A 26,301-nucleotide genomic window follows, 5' to 3' on the forward strand; every position below is an offset into this window, starting at 1 on the left:
ATGGGCAAAACTCAGAGTGACAGGGAAGATACTGAAGAGGGCAAGGCCATGTCTGAGAAGAGCAAATCGGAGGTGAGATGAGGGCAGATTTCAAATGGAAAGCAGAAAGAAAATGCTGGAGAAATGTGTTGTTTGCAACTTGAGATGGGGAAGATTCAGCTGCTCAGTCCCAAAAGATACCAATCACATTAATACTGTCAGTAGGGAGTGGCTGAGTTCCCCAGTGTTTAGATTGGATCACTAACATTAATATTGAGCAGTGAGACCATTTGGCCCATCGAACTTATCCTTCCAGTAGAAACTTAAGATTCCCTTATCACAATATCTAACTCTAATAATATTCATTTTAGTGTTTTTGCCTCTACTACCCTCCCCAGGTGACCATTTCAGGTACTGATAATTCCTGCTGTGACCTGAGTTCTCAACTTCTCTTTTACCAGGTTTATCTTAGTCTTGTCGTTACAATTTAACTGAAAGTACTGCTGTGAATTTGCCTTTTCTATTCCATTTAGTACCTTGGGTCTGATCAGAGACTGAGCAAACCTCCCAAAACATGAGGAGTGATCTGATCGAGGTGTTTAAAAAGAAGGTCCACCACCATCTTCTCAAGGCAACTGGGGATGGGCATTAAAGATGGCCTTGTTAGCACAGACCACATCCTGAGTAAAAATAAAAAAGGGAATTGTCAAGATAGCTGATTTCCAAGTGTCATTTTTCCAATTGTCAAATCTGTAATAAAGGGACATCTATTTAAAACTAAAACTAAGCTATTGAAAAGTTAATCCAGGAGAAAATTATTAATAGAAAATATTGTGGGAATGTGAAGTGCACGACAACAGGAGGCCATTGATGCAGAATTTATTCAGGTATTTAAAAGGGGATAGATACTTGGGTTGTATGGATATTAATTGAATGGAGAATTATGGGGAAAATGAGGTTAAAAGAGTAGATCTGCCATAGTTAACAACATGGCGAAGCTTGCTGAATGGTCTTTTGCTGTGTACCTTGAAGTTACCAGACTGATCTCGACTATGCTGTTCGGGTGAGTGTGGATAAAGTCACACTGAGGGGGAGGAATCTGAGGCATTCACTATGGGCGTCCTTGAACAACTGGCTCAAAAACAGCAGTACCAAAAAACCTGTTGTAAGGTTTTTGTCTACAATTGGCTCTGGAATGTTGCATGTGAGCATAAAGGTGAGGAAGAATAATTTAGAAAAGGGGATGGTGTGTGGGAGCAGTTTTTGCCATTTTGTTTTGCCTTTCCAGACATCCTCTGGAGCATGGTAGCACCAACACTGATTGTAGAAGGTCTTGAGACAACTTTCCTTCAAGACATTTCAACATCATGCTGCCACGATATTGATGGCTTCCAATAAAGGCTGGCTGTGCCGGCACATTCAAGTGGTGTGGAGGATATTCTTTTAAAGATTGGCAGATCTGACAGGGTAGCTAATCTTACAATTGTAATTTGTGAAGATTACAGATAAAATACCTAGATGTATCAGAAATTACATTCATTTTATGTCTCCAGATTCTAGAGAAGCTGAAAGACATTGCCGTTTATCTTTCCAAAGACGATTGGGCAGTGCTAAGTGAATGGGCCGACATCCGTTATAAGAAAGTGCAGCAGAACTATGAAACCATGCTTGCAATAGGTTTGTACAAGATAAATTATTATCTTGCTTTCAACATTTCTCTCTTCCTCTTGTAAGATTCGAAATTTTCCGTAATTTAATCGCGCAACAAAACAGGGTTAATAAGACAGTTTATTGACCAAGAGAAAGCTTGTACAGAAAACCCTTTGATAAAAAGGGGCATACAAAATGGCCGCCGGACCTCGTGATCAGTTTCTGGGACCATTTGATTTCTGTTACTGCAAGCCAGACAGGCTTATGGATTGAGGACAGTAAGCCCGCGAAAGCCAGTATCGGGAAACCGAAACTCAGGGAACTGAGCATACATATTAATTGGATTCTAAGTACAAGACAGTTTCAGGTAACAGGATGGGGCCCATCAAGATATGGGCAGACATTTGAATGAACACTTAAACCCATTTACTGTACAAAGGAAAGACCGTTTAACAGCCATCAAGGGCAATCTCCAGACCGATCAATATGCGAACCGAGTTACGGTGACAAAGTAAAAGACATTATCGGCCAGGAAGGCCAGTTAAGCTATCACCGGCTCCCGTTACAAGACAAAGCACCCCTGCAGAGAATTCTGCCCGCCAAAAATATTACAAAGACCGGACTACGATCTGGCGGGAGATAAGACTGTCCCAAAAGAGTATAACTATGGATTTGAAAAGTCCATCAGAAAATTGCGAATTTTCGTAAGGACACAGGCTGGACGCCATTTTCTGTAAGGGGTTTTCCTCGAGAGGTTTCCCTGAGGTTTCTCTCTCTAGAGGCCTCTCTCTCTTGCACAGTAAAACTTTGAGTGGTTCGACCCCTTAGATTCTATAATCTGTACTTAGGTGCAGGAACTGCAATGCAGAGAAGACTCTTGTAGACCAAGTTTGATGAATAAAAATGAAATTTTATTGCAAATGGAAAAATATCAAATCAAATGCAACAAAGACAAGAGTACGGTACATGGGAGGGAAAAACAAAAATCATAACGACATTATACTAACTAAGGCAAATATAGGCATCTTATACTCTACAAAGATCATCATGAAATAAAGAAACACATGGAACATCGAGGGACAACAACTCATGTTAATTGTACCCTTAAATCCACCCCCTTATTAAACCTAACTAGATCTGATTGTGAAGGGCCAGAAACATGCTCACCAATCCCACTAGGAAGTGCAAGGTTTTGAAAACGAGGCTTGGGGCTGCAACAACTGTCCGATTTTAAACTGTCCTTTTTCTCCGCTCTCTTTGTGACTGTCCGAGCTTGTTGATTCAAGCTTCCTCCAACGTCTTCTCCCAAGCTGTGTCTTCCTCCTCAAGCTGCGTTCCGGGGTGCTGCATCCTGGTCCTGTGTCTCAACTCGTCCAAGTTGTCCCTGGGGTCGTTGCCCCTGTCGAGTCGTGTCCCACTGCCGTGTCCTCCAAGCTGCTTGTTCAGCTTGCCTCGAGTGTCGCTTCCAACCCGGTGCTTCTGCTTGTCTCAACTGCTGAAAAGTCTCTTCAGTTATACCTTTCTTCCTGAGGCTTCACTTCCCGCCCAAAATCAGGTGAGTCTTTGTTTTAACTTTTGGTGGCTTTGAGCACAGCGGGGCAGTTATTATATTTTAAATCATTTTAAGCGGCTGGTAACAGGCCCATCTCTGGTTTGAAATGGCTTTCATTGTTTTTAATTTCGTGCGAATCCTGTTACCGAGCCCTTGGTGTTGTCCTCATGAATAAGTTATTGTCTCTTTCATCTGGGTCAACATTTAGATGGCCTCTGTCTCCAGCCAGATCTTGAGTGGATCTGCATCTAATCCATATGCATGCCTGTGGGTCTGGCTTTGTTCTCTCAGAAACAGCTTCCAGAACTTGCTATGGGTTCAATCCACATAGTTGTCTGAGGTTGTGCAGGAACCATTTTAAAGTGTCCCAATAAGCTGGTCACATGATACAGTGGCCATTTTGTATGCCCCTTTTTCTGGGCTTCTTTTAAAACAGTCTTTAAAATCATGGCCTCTTCTGCCCATTGATCCTTATTAATATGAAATCCAATTTTGCGAATCCTAGTGCAGTATCAAAGAAGGGAATCTGATGTGTGTGGCTTAGCACTACACTGGGGAGCAACTGCATTTCCCCAGTTGGGTAATTGGGAAGCTCTATTTATTAAATATCCTACAATAACTAATGGAGAGGAACAACAGACAACTGCTTTGACTTGTAATACAGGGAGTCCTGAGGCAGCTATTGTCTACTTTAGGTGCTGTGAGGTACATTTTCACTCTCACATTCTGCATTTCAGAACCAAAAAACCCCGTCACAGATTGTGTCCCATTTCGAAGTGGCTGAAGATGAAGTTTTCCGAGGCTTCACTGAGGAAACTGCTTCAGCTAAGGAAGAGACTGTTTCAGTTCAAAAGATCAGAATAGAAACGAGCACCTTGGTTTGTGAAAGTGAAGCTCGTAGTGAATCCAGTGAAGGTATGTGTCCTGGAATAAAGGATTTCAGTAAAGTATTTCTATTTTGAATAATTGAGGGTATTTTAATGAGCAAGAGATGTTCTATGTTAATAATGCCACCACAACAGTAGTCATTCAAATCAGATTAACGCAATATCTTGCTTATTTATATAAAGAAAGAAAGACTTGCATTTATATAGCGCCTTTCACGACCACTGGACGTCTCAAAGTGCTTCACAGCCAATGAAGTACTTTTTGAAGTGTAGTCACTGTTGTAATGTAGGAAACGTGGCAGCCAATTTGCGTACAGCAAGCTCCCACAAATAGCAATGTGATAATGACCTGATAGTCTGTTTTTTTTATGTTGATTAAGGGATAAATATTGGGCAGGGACACCGGGGATTTCTCCCCTGCTCTTCTTCGAAATAGTGCCATGGGATCTTTTATGTCCACCTGAGAGAGCAGACGAGGCCTCGAATTAACATCTCATCTGAAAGACGGCACCTCCGACAGTGCGGCACTGCCTCAGTACTGCACTGGAGTGTCTGCCTTGATTTTTGTGCTTAAGTCCCTGATGTGGTACTTGAACCCACAACCTTGTGACTCAGAGTGAGAGTACAACCCACGGAGCCACATATCTTCAGCATATCCTGTTCAACAAAAAACAAGCTTTACATGCAAGAATATTAATAATAATAATTCAATAATTCAACTTTATTGTCATTGCACAAGTACATGAACAACGAAATGTGATCTTGCAAGCTCCCATGACTGGGAGAAGCAAAGCCGCTGCGTCAGTGCGCACCGCCATTCCATTGGTTCAATTTTTGATCATGTTTTTCTGGATTTATTCCACAGTTGTCTATACTGGAAAGATCTTGGGGTCAGCAAATGAGGAAACCACCAAAGAGACTGAAAGCAGAAGATACTGTTTGAGAAACAGAGAGAGAAAAGTTTACACTGAAGAAAGGGAACTTTGTGATGATGATTACCTGTGTATGTGCAAAGTAACCTATCCATTTCCTCAGGGCAGGAATAATTATTGGGCATTTTGGTGTGATGACACAGGGGCCTTGGTAGGCCAGGGGATTGGTGGAGCAATACAGCATGTCAGAGTGGTGGGACAGGAGTGCAGGCCTGTGTTTGCCCACAAACAGGCACCGATTGTTCTTTATCATTGAGGAAAAACAATCACAAATATGATCCCCAAACTATTGATAATAATTCTGGAATTCTCTCATGAAATATTATATGAATTTCAATAACCATAAACTAATGGCCCCTGATTACAGGGAATAGCAGCCCTTTGTCTAAGATATTGAAGCATCCTATACCAGCCTACAGCAGGACCTGGACAACATCCAGGCTTGGGCTGATAAGCGGCAGCTAACATTCAAACTTATGAATGGCAAGCAGTGACCATCTCCAAAGAATTGATGATGCAGCCAGAATTAAGTTGGGTGTCAACATGGTTTGAAAAGAGGTGTGGGGCTAAGATGCTGGCATAACTGAAAGGGCAAATTTGAGAAGTGGCACTGTCCCCAAGCGTGATTTGCCTGATGGTTTAGAGGGACTTTTGTTACTGGATATGCAGGTTGAAACTCATTCAAAGAATGAGGAAGCTATAACCTATAGGAAGTAATTCAGCCTCCTTGTGCAAAATTCCCTTCCTGCCCACTCCTAATCTTATCTGGTGCGGCACAGCCTGGAGATACTGTTGACAGTTTTTGCATTGCTGTTGTGAATTGAGGTCAGTACTGCCTTCTTGGAGTAAAGAACCGAACATGTCGCCCAGAACAAGCCCTTGTATACAACAGTGGGGGAAGATCTGACTGGCACTGGGTGTAATTTTCATAGAGAGAAGATGCCCCAAGTGTTTTTCCCAGCTGATAGATCACAGAAATATCATACTTGTGTGTGCAGACTGAATAGCAATCAAACAATGAGGAAGATCAAATCTACGATAGGTAATCTATCCTTTCTCAGTACTATCCCCCTTCACCTTCATGAACACTGAATAATGAACTGAGATCCTGATCCATCTTTAATTTGTATTTTATGTTTTAGTTTGTGAAGACTGCGAGACATTTTTTATTGAAGAATGCCCTGTGCATGGTCCTCCAGTGTTCATAAAGGACACGGTGGTCGAATTCAGTCAGCCAGACAGAGCACGTTTAACCCTTCCGGAGGGTCTCAGCATAGCGACTTCAAAAATTCGAAAAGCTGGTCTTGGTGTATGGAATGAAGGGCAGGTTATTCCCAAAGGCGTTCACTTTGGACCCTATGAAGGAGTAGTATCAAATGAAGAAGCAGAGGCTGTCAGTGGGTATTCATGGGCGGTAAGTGACTACTGTCGTTATCAAGTTCCTTATTTTTAAATTTTTTTTAAATTCAGGACTTATTTGAATTTATTTTCTATAACTTATCTAAGGTTCCCATTCCTAGTTGCTACTCAGTGAGTCCTATTGGTAAGTGGACAGCGAGTGAAGACAGAATTAGTCTTTGCTGTGATCAAGAAGGCCAATGGAATGTTGGCTTTTATTGCCAGGGGGATAGAATATAAAAACAGGGAGGTATTGCTGCAGTTGTACAAGGTATTGGTGAGACCGCACCTGGAATACTGCGTACAGTTTTGGTGTCCATACTTAAGAAAAGACGTACTTGCTCTCGAGTCAGTACAAAGAAGGTTCACTCGGTTAATCCCGGGGATGAGGGGGTGGTCATATGAGGAGAGATTGAGTAGATTGGGACTCTACTCATTGGAGTTCAGAAGAATGAGAGGCGATCTTATTGAAACATATAAGATTGTGAAGGGGCTTGATCGGGTGGATGCGGGGAGGATGTTCCCAATGATGGGTGAAACTAGAACTAGGGGGCATAATCTTAGAATAAGGGGCTGCTCTTTCAAAACTGAGATGAGGAGAAACTTCTTCACTCAGAGGGTGGTAGGTTTGTGGAATTTGATGCCCCAGAAAGCTGTGGAAGCTACATCATTAAATAAATTTAAAACAGAACTAGATAGTTTCCTAGAAGTAAAGGGAATTAAGGGTTACGGGGAGCGGGCAGGAAATTGGACATGAGTCTAGGTTCGGAATGGTCATGGCCCTGTGGGTAGGGGAGCGGGCCCAGGGGCCGTGTAGCCTGGTTCTGCTCCTACTGTGTTCTAATTCTGTGTTAGATTTCAGGAGATGGTTTTATTCCTGTTCCTGGCTGGGGTGGAGATCGCCTTTACAGAAGGTAAGTACTGTAGAAAATATAGGGACAGAGTGATCTCCTGGATGAGTTTCGATCGCCTAGATGGGTCGGAGAGGAATTTCCCAGATTTGTTTCTCCCAAATTGGCCATTGGGTTTTTTATCTGGTTCTTCGCCTCTCCCGGGAGATCACATGGGTTCGGATGGATGGAGAGTGATAGAAGATTTGAGGTTAAGATCAGATCAGCCATGATCTTATTGAATGGTGGAGCAGGCTCGAGGGGCCGATTGGCCTACTCCTGCTCCTATTTCTTATGTTCTTATGAGGCCTCTTGTGTTCAACTAGCCTGTCAACACATGGAAATGTTCACAAATGAAGAATGGATTACTGGGTGTGTTTATTGTAGGGCTGGGAGCAGCCATGGAACTACCCGAACATGACTCACCACCATCAGGAAGTGAGAAAGCAAACATGCCTCTATCTGACTGAAACCCACCAAACACCACCACAGAGGAAACAGTTGTAATTCACCCCACTGAGACCAAAGGTGTATCAAAGTTCACAGCACCTTCCCCACAGCTGATAGTGTCAGTGCTGAGAGAAAAATCACTCTCTCCACACAGACAAAAATCCTCTCACGGCACTGAGGCAAAGTCAGACTCACAACTATTTATAAAACTCTGCCACCTGCCCCGCCTCCAGCTGAGGCAGCATTCTTACACTCGGAAACGAAATCCCTCGCTAGAATTCCTCCCCCCCGCCGCCCGCCAGCTGAGGCAATTATTGAATTCCGTGGCCGCGAATTTTGAAGTTTTAGTGCTCGCCGTTCAGGCCGGTTTTGCTTAAAAATGGTGGCCGCCTTGCTTTTGGCGGGTCGTGCGATGGCCGCCATTTTGGGAGGTCGGAAGTGCTGCCGATGCCTGCGCGCGCCCCAGGTAGTTAGATGAGGCAGATCATGATGTCAATGAGTGTGGAATGCTGGTTGGACGCAATATCTGCCATTTTCGACATTGCTGCTCCATTTTGCATCCTCTCCCAATCGCGACCAGCTGACCATACATTCAGCAGCAGGAAGGACCTCCCAGCACCACTATTTAAAGGGATCATCAACAACATACAGCTGACTTGCTTTTTGATCTGTCCTGGCTCTGTCACAGTTTGTGCGACTGTTTGGAGCTTTCTACAGTTATTTAATGTTGCTGAGGTGACAGAAAGCCTTGCTACTCATTTAAAGGCTTCTGCTCACACCACTTGCTCCCAGTCATGGAGTCTCTACTTGCAGTTCCCCTCGCACTCAAGTATGACGGAGATGGAGTGGAGGCAGCGAAGAAGAAGACAAGGTGCTCGCAGAGGGAGGACGAGGAGGGACAGGAGATCTTGCCCACCCAGGGTCTTCCAAGAGCACTTCTACCTGCGCTTAAGCCAGGAGCAGTGTATTAGGAGGCTCCGATTCACCAAGGAGGCAGTCATAGAACTCTGCCACCTCCTGCAGCCAAACATGCAGCCTCAGAGCAGAGTGGCTCTCCCAGTGGCCCTGAAGTCACCGTGGCCCTGAATTTTTTCGCCAGTCTAGACCGGGAGATATAGCTAACATCTCCCAGTTTGCTGGGTCATTGACATAAGAACATAAGAAAATAAGAAATAGGAGCAGGAGTAGGCCAATCGGGCCCTCGAGCCTGCTCCGCCATTCAATAAGATCATGGCTGATCTAATCCTAACCGCCAATCCACTATCACAGAACCATCTCCTGAATCTAACAGAATTAGACACACGAAATAGGAGCAGGATCAGGCTACACGGCCCCTGGGCCCGCTCCGCTACCCACAGGGCCATGACCGATCCGAACCTAGACTCATGTCCAAATTCCTGCCCGCTCCCCGTAACCCTTAATTCCCTTTACTTCTAGGAAACTGTCTATTTCTGTTTTAAATTTATGTATTGATGTAGCTTCTACAGCTTTTTGGGGCAGCATATTCCATGGACCTACCACCCTCTGAGTGAAGTAGTTCCTCCTCATCTCAGTTTTGAACGAGCAGCCCCTTATTCTAAGACTATGCCCCCTAGTTCTAGTTTCACCCATCATCGGGAACATCTTCCCCGCATCCACCCGATCCAACCCCTTCACAATCTTATATGTTTCAATAAGATCGCCTCTCATTCTTCTGAACTCCAATGAGTAGAGTCCCAATCTACTCAACCTCTCCTCATATGTCCATCCCCTCATCCCCGGGATTAACCGAGTGAACCTTCTTTGTACTGACTCGAGAGCAAGTATGTCCTTTCTTAAGTATGGACACCAAAACTGTACGCAGTATTCCAGGTGCGGTCTCACCAATACCTTGTACAACTGAAGCAATACCTCCCTATTTTTATATTCTATCCCCCTAGCAATGAAAGCCAACATTCCATTGGCCTTCTTAATCACTTGCTGCACCTGCATACTAACCTTTTGAGTTTCGTGCACCAGGACCCCCAGATCCCTTTGTACTTCAGTACTTTCCAGTTTCTTGCCATTAAGATAATAACTTGCTCCACGATTTTTCCTGCCAAAGTGCATAACCTCACACTTTCCAGTATTGTATTCCATCTGCCAAATCTCTGCCCACTTACTTAGCCTGTCGATGTCCCCTTGCTGGTTTTTTATGTCCTCCTCACTCACTACTTTCCCTCCCATCTTAGTATCATCTGCAAACTTTGATATATTACACTCGGTCCCCTCCTCCAAATCGTTAATATAGATTGTAAAGAGTTGGGGACCCAGCACTGACCCCTGCAGAACACCACTAGTTACTGATTGCCAGTCTGAGAATGAACCATTTATCCCAACTCTCTGCCTCCTGTTAGATAGCCAATCCTCTATCCATGCCAGAATATTACCCCCAATCCTGTGATTTTTTATCTTAAGCAATAATCTTTTGTGTGGCACCTTGTCAAATGCCTTTTGGAAGTCTAAATACACTACGTCCACTGGTTCCCCTTTATCCACCCTATACGTTACTTCCTCAAAGAACTCCAGCAAATTTGTCAAACATGACTTCCCCTTCATAAAACCATGCTGACTTTGTCCTATTAAATTATGATTATCCAAATGTCCTGTTACTGTCTCCTTAATAATGGACTCCAAAATTTTACCTACCACAACTGTTAGGCTAACCGGTCTATAGTTTCCAGCCTTCTGTCTACTGCCCTTTTTAAATAAGGGTGTTACATTAGCAGTTTTCCAGTCTACCGGGACCTTTGCCGAGTCCAGAGAGTTTTGGAAAATTATTACCAATGCATCCACAATCCCTACCGCCACTTCCCTCAAGACCCTAGGATGTAAGCCATCAGGTCCAGGTGATTTATCCGCCTTGAGTCCCATTATTTTACCGAGTACCATTTCCTTAGTGATTTTGATCGTGTTTAGCTCCTCCCCCCCCCTTCAGCCCCCTGTTTGTCCAGTGTTGGGATATTCTTAGTGTCTTCTACTGTAAAGACTGATGTAAAATATTCATTCAGTGTTTTTGCCATCTCCATATTTCCCACCATTAATTTCCCGGTCTCATCCTCTAAGGGACCAACATTTACTTTAGCCACCCTTTTTCTTTTTATATAACTATAAAAACTCTTACTATCTGTTTTTATATTTTTTGCTAATTTACTTTCATAATCTATCTTCCCTTTCTTAATCAATCTTTTTGTTATTTTTTGCTGTCTTTTAAAGTTTTCCCAATCCTCTATCCTCCCACTAGATTTGGCTACCTTATATGCCCTTGTTTTTAGTCAAATACTATCCTTAATTTCTTTACTTAGCCACGGATGGCTGTCTTTTCTTTTACAACCTTTTCTTCTCAGTGGAATATATTTTTTTTGGAAGTTGTAAAATAACTCCTTAAATGTACACCACTGATCATGTATCGTCTTACCCTTTAATCTATTTTCCCAATCCACTCTACTCAATTCCGCTCTCATACCTTCATAGTCTCCTTTATTCAAGCTTAGCACGCTTGTTTGAGATCCAACCTTCTCACCCTCTAATTGAATATGGAATTCAACCATGTTATGGTCACTCATTCCAAGGGGATCCTTTACTAGGACATTTTTAATTAATCCCATCTCGTTACACAGGACCAGATCTAAGGTTGCTTGCCCCCTGGTCGGTTCAGTTACATACTGCTCAAGAAACCCATCCCTAATACACTCAATGAACTCATCCTCAAGGCTGCCCTGCCCAATTTGATTTGTCCAATTAATATGATAGTTAAAATCCCCCATAATTATAGATGTTCCCTTATTACAAGCCTCAACTATTTCCTGATTGATACTCCGTCCAACAGAGTTGCCACTGTTCGGAGGCCTATAGATTACGCCCACTAGTGTTTTTTTCCCCTTATTATTCCTTACCTCCACCCAAACTGTTTCATTATCCTGATCTTTTGACCCAATATCATTTCTCTGTATTACAGTGATTCCTTCCTTTATTAATATAGCCACCCCACCTCCCCTTCCTTCCTGCCTGTCCTTCCTGATCGTTAAATAACCTGGTATGTTTAATTCCCAGGCATTGTCACCCTGCAGCCATGTTTCTGTAATGGCCACAAGATCATACCCATATGTAGTTATTTGTGCCATTAACTCGTCTATTTTGTTACGAATGCTACGTGCATTCAGATAGAGAACTTTCAAAGATGTTTTGTGACACTTAGTTCCTGCTTTTGCCCTTTTTATTACTTTACCTTTTACTCCATACCTTCTGCCCCTTCCTGACACGCTCTGGTTTTTAATTTCCCCGCTGCTACCTAAGTCTATGACCTTCTCTGTTGTCATTTTTATTATTAGCTCTCTAGGAACCTCCCCCCCACTAGTTAGTTTAAAGCCCTCTCTACAGCCCTAGTTATATGATCCGCCAGGACTCTAGTCCCAGCACTGGCCAAGTGAAGCCCGTCCCAACGGAACAACTCCCTTCTGCCCCAGTACTGGTGCCAGTGTCCCAGGAAGCAAAACCCATTTCTCCCACACCAGTCTTTGAGCCACGCATTTAACTCTCTAATTTTATTTGTCCCAGCCAAATTCGCTCGTGGCTCAGGTAATAATCCAGACCCTTGTGGTTCTGCTTTTTAATTTGGCCCCTAGCTGCTCAAACTCCCTCAGCAGAACCTCCTTCCTTGTCCTATCTATGTTGTTGGTACCAACATGGACCACGACAACTGGATCCTCCCCCTCCCACTCCAAGTTTCTCTCCAGTCCAGAGGAGATGTCCTTAACCCTGGCACCGGGCAGGCAACACAGCCTTCGGGACTCTCGCTCTCGGCTGCAAAGAACTCTATCTATCCCCCTAACGATACTATCCCCTACCACTACAACATTTCTTTCAACTCCCCCCAGTTGAATGGCCCCCTGCTCCACGGTGCTGTGGCCAGGTTGCTCATCCTCCCTGCAGTCCCTGCTCTTGTCCCCACAGGGAGTAAGAGCCTCGAACCTGTTGGACAAGTGCAAGGGCTGCGGCTCCTCCAACACTACCTCCTGGATCCCCGTACCTGCCTCACTTCTAGTCACACCATCCTGACCCTGGCCACGGACTACATCTGAATTAATTAATCTAATTGGTGTGACTACCTCGTGATACACAGAGTCCAGGTAACTCTCCCCCTCCCTGATGTGTCTCAGTGTTTGAAGCTCGGACGCCAGCTCTTCAACACGGAGCCGGAGTTCCTCGAGCAGCCAACACTTACTGCAAATGTGATCACCGTGAGCATCAATGGTGTTCACCAGCTCCCACATATTGCAGCAGCAACACATCACCTGATCTCCCATTCTATGTAATTAATTCAATTTATTAATATTATTCTTAAATATCCTCTGCCCCGATTCTAGATGGTGAATATCACACCTTAGAACTATAAACCAAAGAGATTTAAGCTTAAAAGGGAGAAATACTCACCAACCAATCACTTACCCGCTTTCTGGTGACGTCACACTTGGATTACTTTTTACCTCTCTCCTTCCAGACTGGAGACTGGTACGCCTTACCTGGTCTCTGGGGACTTTTATACCCCGCTCTGCCGCTCAGGTTTCCCACCGACGCTGTGAGGCCTTACCTGGGTCTCTGGGGACTTTTATACCCCGCACTGCCGCTCAGGTTTCCCGCCGACGCTGTGAGGCCTTACCTGCTCTCAGGGGACTTTTATACCCCGCTCTGCCGCTCAGGTTTCCCGCCAACGTTTGACCTGAAACGTTAACTCTGTTTCTCTACAGATGCTGCTTGACCTGCTGAGATATGAGACTCCCAAAACAAGCGCTCTACTCGGAGCTCCGACACAGCAAGAGAGCCCCAGGTGGGCAGCGGAAACACTTCAAGGACACCCTCAAAGCCTCCTTGAATAAGTGCAACAACCCCACCAACACATGGGAAATCCTGGCCCAAGACCGCACAAAATGGAGGAGAAGCATCCGGGAAGGCGCCGAACACCTGGAGCAAGCAGAAGCCAAGTGCAAGGAGCGCACGTCAACCCAAGCACACCACCCACCCACCCCTTCAACCACCGTCTGCCCCACCTGTGACAGAGACTGTAGGTCCCGCATTGGACTCATCAGTTACCTGAGAACTCATATATAATGTGGAAGCAAATCATCCTCGATTCCTAGGGACTGCCTAAGAAGAAGAAGAATTTCCAGCATTTTCTGTTTTTATCCCAGTTTGCTGCCCATCACTGCAACCAGGAAGTCACAGAGGCTCCCTATTCCAGGAGAAGGGACTTCATTGTCTTCTCTCTGAACAGAGAGAAGTAGGAGGAGCACGCATGTGGCTAGAGGGCTTCCTCATGGTGCAGTGTGCCATCGACTGCACACGTGGCTTTGCGGGCACCGCATACCAATCCTGAGATGTTCTGTAACTGCACAGGCTACCACTCACTTAATGTGCACTTCTTGTGCGACCACGCCCGGTGCATCATGATGGTGAATGCCCGGTATCCTGGCAGCAGTCATGATGCCTTCAACCTGCACCAGTCCGGTGTGCCAGCAGTCTTTGAACCACCACGTCAAACCCGAGGGTGGCTGCTTGGAAACGAGGGCTGTCCACTCTGCCCCTGGCTGATGAGTTCCCTCCACAATCACACCACTCATGGCAAGCACTCATATAACGACAGCCATGCTGCCATGAGGAGTCTCATCGAGCAGACCATTGAGGTTCTCAAGCAAAAGTTCCACTGCCTTGACCGCTCAGGAGGAGCCCTCCAGTATAGGCCGGAGCGGGTTTCCCATTTCGTGGTGGTGTGCTGCACGTTCCACAACTTGGCCACATGAGGGCACAGCCCATGCCACCATGGGTCCATCAAGCCTGTCCCAAAACAATTGTGATACCTTGTGTATCAGAATATACACACTCCACCCCACCCAAAACCATAAAATACCAAGGCCAATTTGGGAAAGAAAAATCTGGGAAATTCCTTTCTGACCTAATTAGGCGATCGAAACTACTCCAGGAGATCACTCTGGTCCTGAATTCCCTGCAGTATCTACCTTCTGTAAGAGGTGATCTCTGCCCCAGCCAGAAACAGGTCCAGCTCTCGCTTGAAAGAATTCAGCGAGTCCGTGTCCACCACACGAGACGGCAGCCTGTTCCCGAGATCCACTATTCTATGGGAAAAGAACCTCGTCCTGACAGCTAACCTAGATCTAGACTTGTACAACTTAAATTTGTGACCCCTAGTCCTTCCTAACCTATTTAATTGAAACAAACTATCAGCTGGAACACAATCATTCCCTTCACCCCTTCATTATCTTCTGAACCTCAATCAAATCCCCCTTAAGTCTACGCCTCCCTAAAGTGTAGAGTCCCAACTCTTTTAGCCTATCTTGATAACAAAGATGCTATCCTGATAAATAAGAGAGGAGGAGGAGGAAGTGAGCAGGCAGGCAGCACATCCCCGATCCAGATGGGCTGTCCATGAGCGCCTCAACAGACTCTGGTTGCAGTGAGTGAAACCCCAGATCCCCGTTGCCCACCACTTCCCCATCTTACCATCCCTCTGTCACAGAACATCACAGCGTCCTCCTGGGCACAAAGCTGAAATGAGAGCCACCACAAAACACATTTCAAACATAATTTATAAATTTATCAAATTCAAATCAAAAGAACAAAGTCAGCTAATCACCCTTGTGCATTCCCATAGTGTCTGTCTTAAGTGTGCCTTTTCCTACTCTAGTGCTCCTACGAAGTGCTCCCCCAGTGGCTGCAGCATAGCTGGTGGAAAGCTGCTGACTTTCAGTGGGGAGACTATAGATGGGCCTGCAGGATGACCTCGAGCAGCTCTGGCCCTAGAAAGCCCGGCTGTAGACTGCGCCACCTTGGTATGTGCGGCAGAAGTCTGGGCTGGCTGGTGCAAGTGCACTGGCAGAGTGGCAGTGGTGGGAGTACGAATGCTGTCTTCTTGAGAGAGGACAGCAGGTTCTTGCTCCACGGGGCCACTGCCACTCCCTCGGGATGGGGCCTCAGCACTATTAGCCACCTGTTGGAGCACAGATTGCTGGACTGCTGTGAAAACCAGCAAGCATTTTTCCACACTCGTAAACCCAGCCACAATGGCATCAGTCTGAGCTTGCGGGGCAACAAGTTGAGATTGCAGGAGAGCAGTCTGCGCTTCCACTGCAGCAGTGAGACATTAGGTCGCTTCCGTTGTGTTGCAATGGAAATGCGAGTTTGCCCATCACACCCAGCATCATGGTTGGGTCCACCAGTTCTCTAATGGAGTTGCCCATTATTTCCACCCTGGAAATCATGGGCTCCAAGCCCAGCGCAAAACCCCATAATATTGGAGCCAGACTCCTCCATGCTGCTTGACACTGACCAGAGGCTCTCTGGCAGGCTTGCCATTACACCAAGCATTTCTGTGTGCATGCCCATCACCCTTCTTCTGAAGGCTACCCCATCGAGAACAACATCTGAGTCCTGTGCAGCAGAACTCGTGCGTAATCTCGCCCTGCGGTGAGCTGGCACCCGAGCTACACTTTCCCCCTGGCTTGGCTGCAGCTCACTCATGCCTGGTGATTCACCACGTGCAGATCCTGCCTCTATACTACCCTCTAAAGTACGGGCAGTGCCATTTGCTGAGCTGGTGTCTGCGAGTGTCAGTTCCAGTGCCGCTGTGTCTTCTTCTCCTCTATCACTGTCCCCCTCCAGAACTTCAGAGACAGGCTGGGCTGCTGGCAGTGCTTGGGTATCTGAAAGGAGAAATGCACAAGTGTCGGGTTGTGTTGAGGTAGGAGGGAAAGCCAGATATCCATGCATACACCATCAACAGCGTGCAAGTGAAAAGGGATTGTGGGATGAGGGATAGTGGGCTATGAGAAGAAGGATTAGGTATAAGCATACCGTCAACATCAGCAATGTTTTTCACTTCCCCGCTCACCACGGACTCTGTCACTGCCCCAACAATTATTGCGAGCACTATTTCCTTCAAGTCCATGAGGTTCTCAATTCTGACTTACCCTTCTTCTTACTTCTTAGGCAGTCCCTCGGAACCGAGGATGACTTGCTTCTACATTAAACATGAGTTCTCAGGTGACTGATGATTCCAATGCAGGACCTACAGTCTCTGTCACAGGTTGGGTAGACGGTGCTTGCAGGGGCGGGTGGGTGGGGCGCTTGGGTTGACGTGCGCTCCTTGTGCTGTTTGCGCTTAGCTTCTGCTTGCTCCCGGCGAAGAGACTATGTGTTCAGTGCCTTACCGGATGCTTCTCCTCCATTTTGTGTGGGCTTGGGCCAGGGATACCCAGGTGTCGGTGGGGATGTTGCACTTTTTCAAGGAGGCTTTGAGGGTGTCCTTGAAACATTTCCTCTGCCCACCTGGGGCTCTCTTGCCATGTCGGAGCTCCGAATAGAGTGCATGTTTTGGGTGTCTTGTATCGGGCATTTGGACGATGTGACCTGTCCATCGGAGCTAATCGAGCGTGGTCAAAGCTTCGATGCTGGGGATGTTGGCCTGAGCGAGAACACTGATGCTGGTGCGCCTATCCTGCCAATGGATTTGCAGGATCTTGCGGAGGCAGCGTTGGTGGTACCTCTCCAGTGCTTTGAGGTGCCTGCTGTAAATGGTCCACGTCTCTGAGGCATACAGGAGGGCGGGTATCACTACTGCTCTGTAGACCATGAGCTTGGTGCCGGGTTTGAGGTCCTGGTCTTCAAACACTCTCTTCCTGAGGCGACCGAAGGCTGCAGTGGACACTGAAGGCGGTGCTGGACTTCGTCATCGCCGTTTGCCCTTGTTGACAGTACTGCCACCCGATGACCCTTCACTCATCTGCTGGTGCTCCCGGAGGTTGTGCAACAACTTGGCCTGCAAGAGAAAGGGAAGTGTCAGTGAGTGTGGTACAATATGTTTGGGTGATGTGCCTGCCATGGTTGAATAGCTGGCAATTTGTGCAAGGTGTGAGATGTGGGTGTACGTCTTGCAGCAGTGGTAAGTGTGAGGTATGCGTGGTGCTGGCTGGAGATTGTTGGTAGGTGACTGATGGGGTGTGGTGCATTGAACAGTGTTTGCGATTCATGGCACAGATAGTGGGATATGGTATTTGAAGATGCATTTACTCACCGTGACCAGTCGTGTGAGGTCACTAAACATTTTGCAGCACTGGATCCAGGTTCTGCGGACAACACTCATCGTACTGACGGCTTCAGCAGTCTCCACCCACAGCCTTCTTGTGTCCGCGGGCCTCCTGCCCCCTGTTGGTAGAGGACCTGAGGATGTCATAGAACCTCCAGGATCAAGGCCTCCAGTGCCACATCAGAAAATCTCCTTGCCCTTTTTCTTGGCTATTGGGCCATGGTTTTCTCCACAATGACAATGAGGTGTTTGTGCAAAAAAGCACTTCCCCTGTATTAGAGCCTTGAACAAACTTTATTGGCCACTAGACTCCACCCAATATTGGCCCCCCGAATCAGCACTAAGACAATCAGCAGCACATTTCAGCGCTACAATCATTATAATGAGCAGGCAGCATGAATTTTATGTGCTGCCTGCACTACTTTGAACGGGTGTGGGCACATCGTGCTGCCCGCGCCTGTTTTTGGGACTTATCCAATTTCTAGGCCTCTGTCTATTGCATTCTTAGCTTGATTCCCCACTCCTGTGTTTGAGGAATAGAGCCTGTTGGTATTGGATGGCCTTGTAGCTGTTATCATTTTAATCCAATGGCTTTGTGCTGAGCCAAGGTCAACTGAGAATGAGCCTACATTCCAGTCCCTTGTACTTTGTTCATCTTCTGATTAATTTAGTGCTGCTGCTCTAATTCAGGTATTATCCTATTAAAGCAGTTCCAGGAGATTCCCAGAGCCTGCTGTCATTGTATTTATGAACAAAGGTGAGTCAGGCATCACCTCAACCAACTCTCATCATTCCTAGTTTCAGAATGCATTGAACAGCAGTTGCCAAATCCTGGGCGCTCTGACAATACAGTAATTCAGGGACCTTTCCTGACTTTACAAAGCTTCCTGAAACTGTTCAGCACCATTATACTATTTTTCGAGCTCCTATGCTACATCATTTCAGTCCCAGCCATCGTGTTGAACTGGGCACTTGGATGAAAATGTATAATCACAGAACACAGGTAAGAGGAAGGTCAATTTTTACTCAAAGACGTGAGAGGCGATGTAATAGAATCTTGCAATACGTGTTAAGCCTTATGACAGTATAATATAAAGATAAAGTTGCTTTTAACATTTTTATTAATCTATTATCAAAATACCTTTCTGCAGATCAGCAAATCCAACAAGGATTTTGAATACATTGATGTGAAGGATGAATCTACATCAAATTGGATGAGGTGAGGGAAGACTGATACCATATTGTGAGGATCACAAGATAGTAATGGATGAAGAAGATCATTTGTCCCATTTCATTTGATCCATCCAGTACAATATCCCACCCAACAGCCAGTCAGCCTTTCATTCTGGGTGGCTGTGGCTGGAAAAACGAGCCAATTTTTTTAATCAGCTCTCGGCATTAAATTCAGCAGGAACTCCGGGAAACCTGTATTTCTGGATCGCTGCACCTCTCCCACCCCCCGTCAGACACTCCCTCCTTAGAAATATTGGGGCCATTATCTTTCGTATCTACACTGAAGTGATTGGTCCCCACTGAGTGTCCTCTCCTGACAGTATGTTTGAAATTGAAATTTGTCCATGGCTGGGGGCATGTTCTCTCATTCTAACTCGCGAAACATTCTGTATTCATTTAACAATATTAACTTATTTTTGGACACTTAAATATTTGTATGTTATGTTCCAGGTTTGTTAACTGTGCCAGAAAGGAGGAGGAGCAGAACCTGGTAGCCTTTCAGCACTGTGGCAAAATTTATTACAGGACCTGCAAGCCTGTTCCTCCTCGGTGCGAGCTGCTGGTCTGGTATGGTGATGAATATGCCAAGGAACTCGGTATCAAATGGACCACAATGTCGGTGTCAAAACAAGAACCAAAATGTAAGGATTCTGACCAAAATTGGGACTGTAGCCAAAGTATCATTTGTTTTCTGTTAGTCTCAAAGGTGTTTGATAAAGTGTGACGCAATAAACTTGTTAGCAAAATTGAAGCCCATGGGATCAAAGGGGGAATGTTAGCGTTGATTCAAAAATGGCCATGAGACAGAAATCAAAGATTAGTGCTGAATGGTTGTTTATGAGACTGGAGGGAAGTATACAGTGGTATCCCCCAGGGGTCAGTATTAGGACACCTGCTCTTTCTGATCCATATTTATGATCTGGACTTTGACTATTGATGGCATAATTTCAATGTTTGCAGATGACATAAAGCTTGGAAACGTAGTAAACAGTGAAAGGGATAGTAGAAGTTTTCAGGAAGATGTAGATAGACTAAAGAAATGGGAAGTCACATGGCAGATGAAATTTAAGCAGAACAGTGTGAAGTGATGCATTTTGGAAGGAAAACTGAGGAGAGGCAACATAAATTAAATGATAACATTTTAAAGTGGGTGCAGGAACAGACACCTTGGTATTAACATACTCAAATCTTTGAAGGTGGCAGGGCACATTGTTAAGGCTATTAATAAATCATTTGGGACCCTAGGCTTTATCAATAGCGGCATGGAGTACCAACGCAAGGAAATTATGGTAAACCTTTATAAATCACTGTTTAGGCCTCAGTTAGAGTATTTTGTCCAAATCTGTGCACTACATTTTAGAAGGAATGTCAAAGCCTTAGAGAAGTTGCAAAGGAGATTTACCAGAATCATACCAGGGATGGGAGACTTCAGTTATCTCATAGTAAAGGATCCTCTGGGAAAGAGTGATCATAATGTGATAGAATATCACATTGGGCTTGAGAGTGCAATACTTATGTCTGAACTAGAGCCTTAAACTTAAATAAAGCCAATTACACAGATATGAGTGGTGTGTTGGCTATGGTAGATTGGGAAATTAGATTAGAAGATCGGATGGTAGATAAGCAGTGGCAAACATTTAAAAACATATTCCATTATTCTCAGTGAAAATACATTCCTTTGAGAATTGAAAACTCCTGTTGAAAACTGATCCATCCTTGGCTAACTGAAGAAGTTAAGGATAGTATTGGATTAAAAGAGGCTTATAATGTTGCAAAGAATAGGAATAAGCTTTAGAGACCATCAAAGAATGACCAAAACATTGATAAAAAGGGACAAAATAGAATAGGAGAGTAAAGTAGCAAGAAATATAAGAACAGATTGTAAGAGTATCTACAAGTATGTAGAACGGAAGAAAGTAGCAAAAGTAAGCATTGATCCCTTAGGAGCTGAGACAGGAGAAATTATAATGGGGAATAAGGAAATGGCAGAGACCTTAAACAAATATTTTGCATCTGTTTTCACAGTAGAAGACACAAAAAACATACCAAAAATAGTGGGGCACCAAGGGGCAAATGAAAGGAAGGGAAATGATTAAGAACAGTAGAGAAAAAAGGTACTTGAGAAAATAATGGGACTGAAAGCCAACTCATCCCCTGGACCCCTACATCCTCGGGTTCTACAAGAGATAACTGCAGAGATAGTGGGTGCATTGGTTGTGATTTTCCACAATTCCCTAGATTCTAGAACAGTCCCAGCGGATTGGAAGGTAGCAAATGTAACACCGCTATTCAAGAAAGGAGGGAGAGAGAAAACATCGAACTACCGTCCAATTAGCTTGACATCAATTGTCGAGAAAATGCTGGAATCCATTATTAAGGAAGTGGTAACAGGGCATTTAGAAAATCGTAATATCATTAGGCAGAGTCAACATGGTTTTATGAAGGAGAAATCGTGTTTAACAAATTTATTAGAGTTTTTTGAGGATGTAACTCGCAGGGTAGATTGTAAATTTGGATTTCCAAAAGGCATTCGATAAGGTGCCACATAAAAGGTTGTTATGCAAGATAAGGGCTCATGCGGTTGAGGGTAATTTATCAGCATGGATAGAGGATTGTTTGACGGACAGAAAACAGAGAGTAGGGATAAACGCATCATTTTCGGGTTGGCAGGCTGTAACTAGTGGGGTGCCGCAAGGATCAGTACTTGGGCCTCAGTTATTCACAATTTATATTAATAACTTAGATGAAGGGACCGAGTGAAATGTATCCAGGTTTGCTGACGTTACAAAACTAGGTGGGAAAGTAAGCTGTGAGGAGGGCACAAAGAGCCTGCAAAGGGGTATAGACAGGTTAAGTGAGTGGGCAATAAGGTGGCAGATGGAGTATAATGTGAGGAAATCTGAGGTTATTCAGTTTGGTAGGAAGAATAGAAAAACAGAATATTTTTTAAATGGTGAGAAACTATTAAATGTTGGTGTTCAGAAAGATTTAGGTGTCCTCATACCGGAAGCACAGAGTTAGCAAGCAGGTACAGCAAGCCATTAGGATGGCAAATGGCAAGACGGTCTTTATTGTAAGGGGGCTGTAGGACAAGATTAAGGAAGTCTCTCTACAATTGTGCAGGGCTTTGGTGAGACCACACCTGGAGTACTGTGCACAGTTTTGGTCACCTTATCTGAGGAAGGATATACTTGCCTTAGAGGCGGTGCAACAAAGGTTCACTGGATTGATTCCTGGGATGAGCGGGTTATCCTATGAGGAGAGATTGAGTAGATTGAGCCAAACACTGGAGTTTAGAAGAATGAGGGGTGATCTCATTGAAACATATAAGATTCTGAGGGCGATTGTAGGGTAGACTGAGAGGCTGCTTCCCCTGGCTGGTCAGTCGAGAACTAGGGGGCATAGTCTCAGGATAAGGGGTCGGCCATTTAAGACTGAGATGAGGAGGAATTTCTTCACTCAGGGGAGTTGTGAATCTTTAGAATTCTCTGCCCCAAAGGGCTATGGATGCTGAGTCATTGAGTATATTCAAGTATTTATCCAATTCTCTTTTGAAAGTTACTATTGAATCTGCTTCCACCGCCCTTTCAGGCAGCGCATTCCAGATCACAACAACTCGCTGCGTAAAAAAATAATCTCATCTCCCCTCTGGTTCTTTTGCCAATTATCTTAACTCTGTGTCCTCTGGTTACCGACCCTCCTGTCAGTGGAAACAGTTTCTCCTCATTTACTCGATCAAAATCCCTCATGATTTTGAACGCCGCTCTTTACCAGAATGGTTCCAGGGATGAGTGACTTCAGTTATGTGGAGAGACTGGAGGAGCTGGGATTGTTCTCCTTAGAGCAGAGAAGGTTAAGGGGAAGATTGTGTTCAAAATCATAAATGGTTTTGAGAGTAAATGAGGAGAAACTGTTTCCAGTGGTAGAAGGGTCGGTAACCAGAGGACACAGATTGAAGGTGATTGGTTAAAGAACCAGAGGGGAGGTGAGGAGATTATTTTTACACAGCGAGTTGTTGTGATCTGGAATGCGCTGCCCGAAAGGCCGGTGGAAGCAGATTCAATAATAACTTTCAAAAGGGAATTGGATAAATACTTGAAAAGGAAACATTTTCCGGGCTCTGGGAAAGGGCAGGGGAGTGGGTCCAAAGAGCCAGCACAGGCACGGTGGGCCGAATGACCTCCTCCTGCGCTGTATCATTCTATGATTCTGTTAAATCTGCCCTAAACCTTCTCTGCTCGAAGAACAATCCCAGCTTCTCCAATCCTCCGCGTGACTGAAGCCATAGGGAGGAGGTTGAGGCCGAGACCATGGCCTCTGTGAAAGGGGGAATTTGGGATCAATATTTGTCGATGGAGAGAGTGGGGCAGTGGGATGGGTTTGGGGATTGCTCGCGTACAGAAGGAGGGCAGGCTGGAGGGGCCGACTGGCCTCTGTCTGTGCTGGGAAGGAGCCTGCGGGTTTGACTGATCGGCCCTTGCTTTCCAGCTGGCGGATTACGCCAAGCGAGGGGACACGGACGAGAAAGCCATGAAGATGGCCGACTTCTGGCTGACGGTCAGTATCTCTGGGGCGTGGGGGGGGGGCCGCGGGGTCTTCGGGGTCGGCCTGTGTCGCGAACGTCACTCCGCCACGCCCGCGATCTTGCCGCGCTGGCCATCGCAAAGGGCCTTGGCTACTTGCATTTCTATAGCGCCTTTCACTACCTCAGGACGTCCCACAGCACCTTACAGCCAATGAAGTACTTTTTTTTTGAAGTGTAGTCACTGTTGTAATGTAGGAAATCCGGCAGCCAATTTGTGCAGAGCAAGCTCCCACATACAAGTGTGATCATCACCAGATGTTGGTTGAGGGATAAATATTGGTCACAGGACAGCGGGGAGAACTCCCCTGCTCCTCTTCAAAATAGTGGCTGTGGGATCTTTTGCATTCACTTGAGAGGGCAGACGGAGCCTCATGTTTAACCTCTCATCTGAAAGGTGACACCTCTGACAGTGAATCGCTCTGACAGTGTGGCACTCCCTCAGTACTGCCCCTCCGACAGTGTGGCGCTCCCTCAGTACTGCCCCTCCGACAGTGCGGCGCTCCCTCAGTACTGCCCCTCCGACAGTGCGGCACTCACTCAGCACTACCCCTCCGACAGTGCGGCACTCCCTCAGTACTGCCCCTCCGACAATGCGGCGCTCCCTCAGTACGGCCCCTCCGACAGTGCGGCGCTCCCTCAGCACTGCCCCTCCGACAGTGCGGCGCTCCCTCAGTGCTGCCCCTCTGACAGTGTAGCGCTCCCTCAGCACTGCCCCTCCGACAGTGCGGCGCTCCCTCAGCACTCCCCACCCGACAATGCGGCGCTCCCTCAGTACGGCCCCTCCGATAGTGCGGCGCTCCCTCAGCACTGCCCCTCCGACAGTGCAGCGCTCCCTCAGTGCTGCCCCTCTGACAGTGTAGCGCTCCCTCAGCACTGCCCCTCCGACAGTGCGGCGCTCCCTCAGCACTGCTCCTCCGACAGTGCGGCACTCCCTCAGTACTGCCCCTCCGACAATGCGGCGCTCCCTCAGTACGGCCCCTCCGACAGTGCAGCGCTCCCTCAGTGCTGCCCCTCTGACAGTGTGGCGCTCCCTCAGCACTGCCCCTCCGACAGTGCGGCGCTCCCTCAGCACTACTCCTCCGACAGTGCGGCACTCCCTCAGTACTGCCCCTCCGACAATGCGGCGCTCCCTCAGTACGGCCCCTCCGACAGTGCGGCGCTCCCTCAGCACTGCCCCTCCGACAGTGTGATGCTCCCTCAGTATTGCCCCGCCGACAGTGCGGCGCTCCCTCAGCACAGCCTCTCCGACAGTGCGGTGCTCCCTCAGTACTGCCCCTCCGACAGTGCGGCGCTCCCTCAGTACTGCCCTTCCGACAGTGCGATGCTCCCTCTGCACTGCCCCTCTGACAGTGCAGCACTCCCTCAGTACTGCCCCTCTGACAGTGCGATGCTTCCTCAGCACTGCCCCTCCGGCAGTGCAATGCTCCCTCAGCACTCCCCATCCGACAATGCGGCGCTCCCTCAGTACGGCCCCTCCGATAGTGCGGCGCTCCCTCAGCACTGCCCCTCCGACAGTGCAGCGCTCCCTCAGTGCTGCCCCTCTGACAGTGTAGCGCTCCCTCAGCACTGCCCCTCCGACAGTGCGGCGCTCCCTCAGCACTGCTCCTCCGACAGTGCGGCACTCCCTCAGTACTGCCCCTCCGACAATGCGGCGCTCCCTCAGTACGGCCCCTCCGACAGTGCGGCGCTCCCTCAGCACTGCCCCTCCGACAGTGCGATGCTCCCTCAGTATTGCCCCGCCGACAGTGCGGTGCTCCCTCAGTACTGCCCCTCCGACAGTGCGGCGCTCCCTCAGTACTGCCCTTCCGACAGTGCGATGCTCCCTCTGCACTGCCCCTCTGACAGTGCAGCACTCCCTCAGTACTGCCCCTCTGACAGTGCGATGCTTCCTCAGCACTGCCCCTCCGGCAGTACAATGCTCCCTCAGCACTCCCCATCCGACAATGCGGCGCTCCCTCAGTACGGCCCCTCCGATAGTGCGGCGCTCCCTCAGTACTGCCCCTCCGACAGTGCGATGCTCCCTCAGTACTGCCCCTCCGACAGTGCGGCGCTCCCTCAGTACTGCCCCTCCGACAGAGCAATGCTCCCTCAGTACAGCCCCTCCGACAGTACGGCGCTCCCTCAGTACAGTCACTCCGACAGTGCGGCGCTCCCTCAGTACTGCACTGGGAGTGTCGGCCTGGTTTATGGGCTCAAGTCTCTGGAGTGGGGCTCGAACCCATGACCATCTGACTAGGAGGCGAGAGTGAGCCGTAACTGAGAAGGGAGAGTTCTTATTGGGCCCGGTTGAGGGGAGGGCAGAGTGGAATATTTCTGGGAATAAACCTCTTGTTCTGTTTCTGTCAGGAGAAAGATCTCATCCCGAAGCTCTTCAAGGACCTGGCTCCGCGATTCCAGGACCACTGGGGGAGTTCCGTGTGGATGATGCAGATTCCCACCCGGGAGAACTTCGACCAGGCCAAGATGGCGGTCATCGAGTACCGGTGCAACCCGCTGCCGCCCCTTCTCGCGCGGCGGCAAGGGGCCAACGAGAAGACCCTGCTCAACCAGCTGCTGAAGGGGTACAGGGAGGAGGGGGCCTGGGGCAGGGCCTGGGGCTCAGGCGAGTCCCAGGCTTCGAGTGCGGCCTAG

The 26,301-nt window shown here is 47.1% G+C and overlaps 1 protein-coding gene across 1 annotated transcript; it reads left to right on the forward strand.

Moving 5' to 3' along the window:
• Positions 1-26,301, forward strand: LOC147109801 (histone-lysine N-methyltransferase PRDM9-like). The gene is made up of 10 exons (XM_086002381.1): positions 1-72; positions 1,533-1,656; positions 3,959-4,096; positions 4,934-5,071; positions 6,143-6,397; positions 18,543-18,609; positions 19,536-19,726; positions 20,331-20,374; positions 23,574-23,642; positions 26,017-26,301. The coding sequence occupies exons 1-10, from the start codon at positions 1-3 to the stop codon at positions 26,299-26,301; spliced, it is 1,383 nt and encodes a 460-aa protein (XP_085858507.1).

The sequence above is a fragment of the Somniosus microcephalus genome, chromosome 12 (genome assembly GCF_052327205.1).
Source record: "Somniosus microcephalus isolate GS21.2 chromosome 12, FLI_Smic_1.0, whole genome shotgun sequence".
In the NCBI taxonomy this organism is placed as follows: Eukaryota; Metazoa; Chordata; class Chondrichthyes; order Squaliformes; family Somniosidae; genus Somniosus; species Somniosus microcephalus.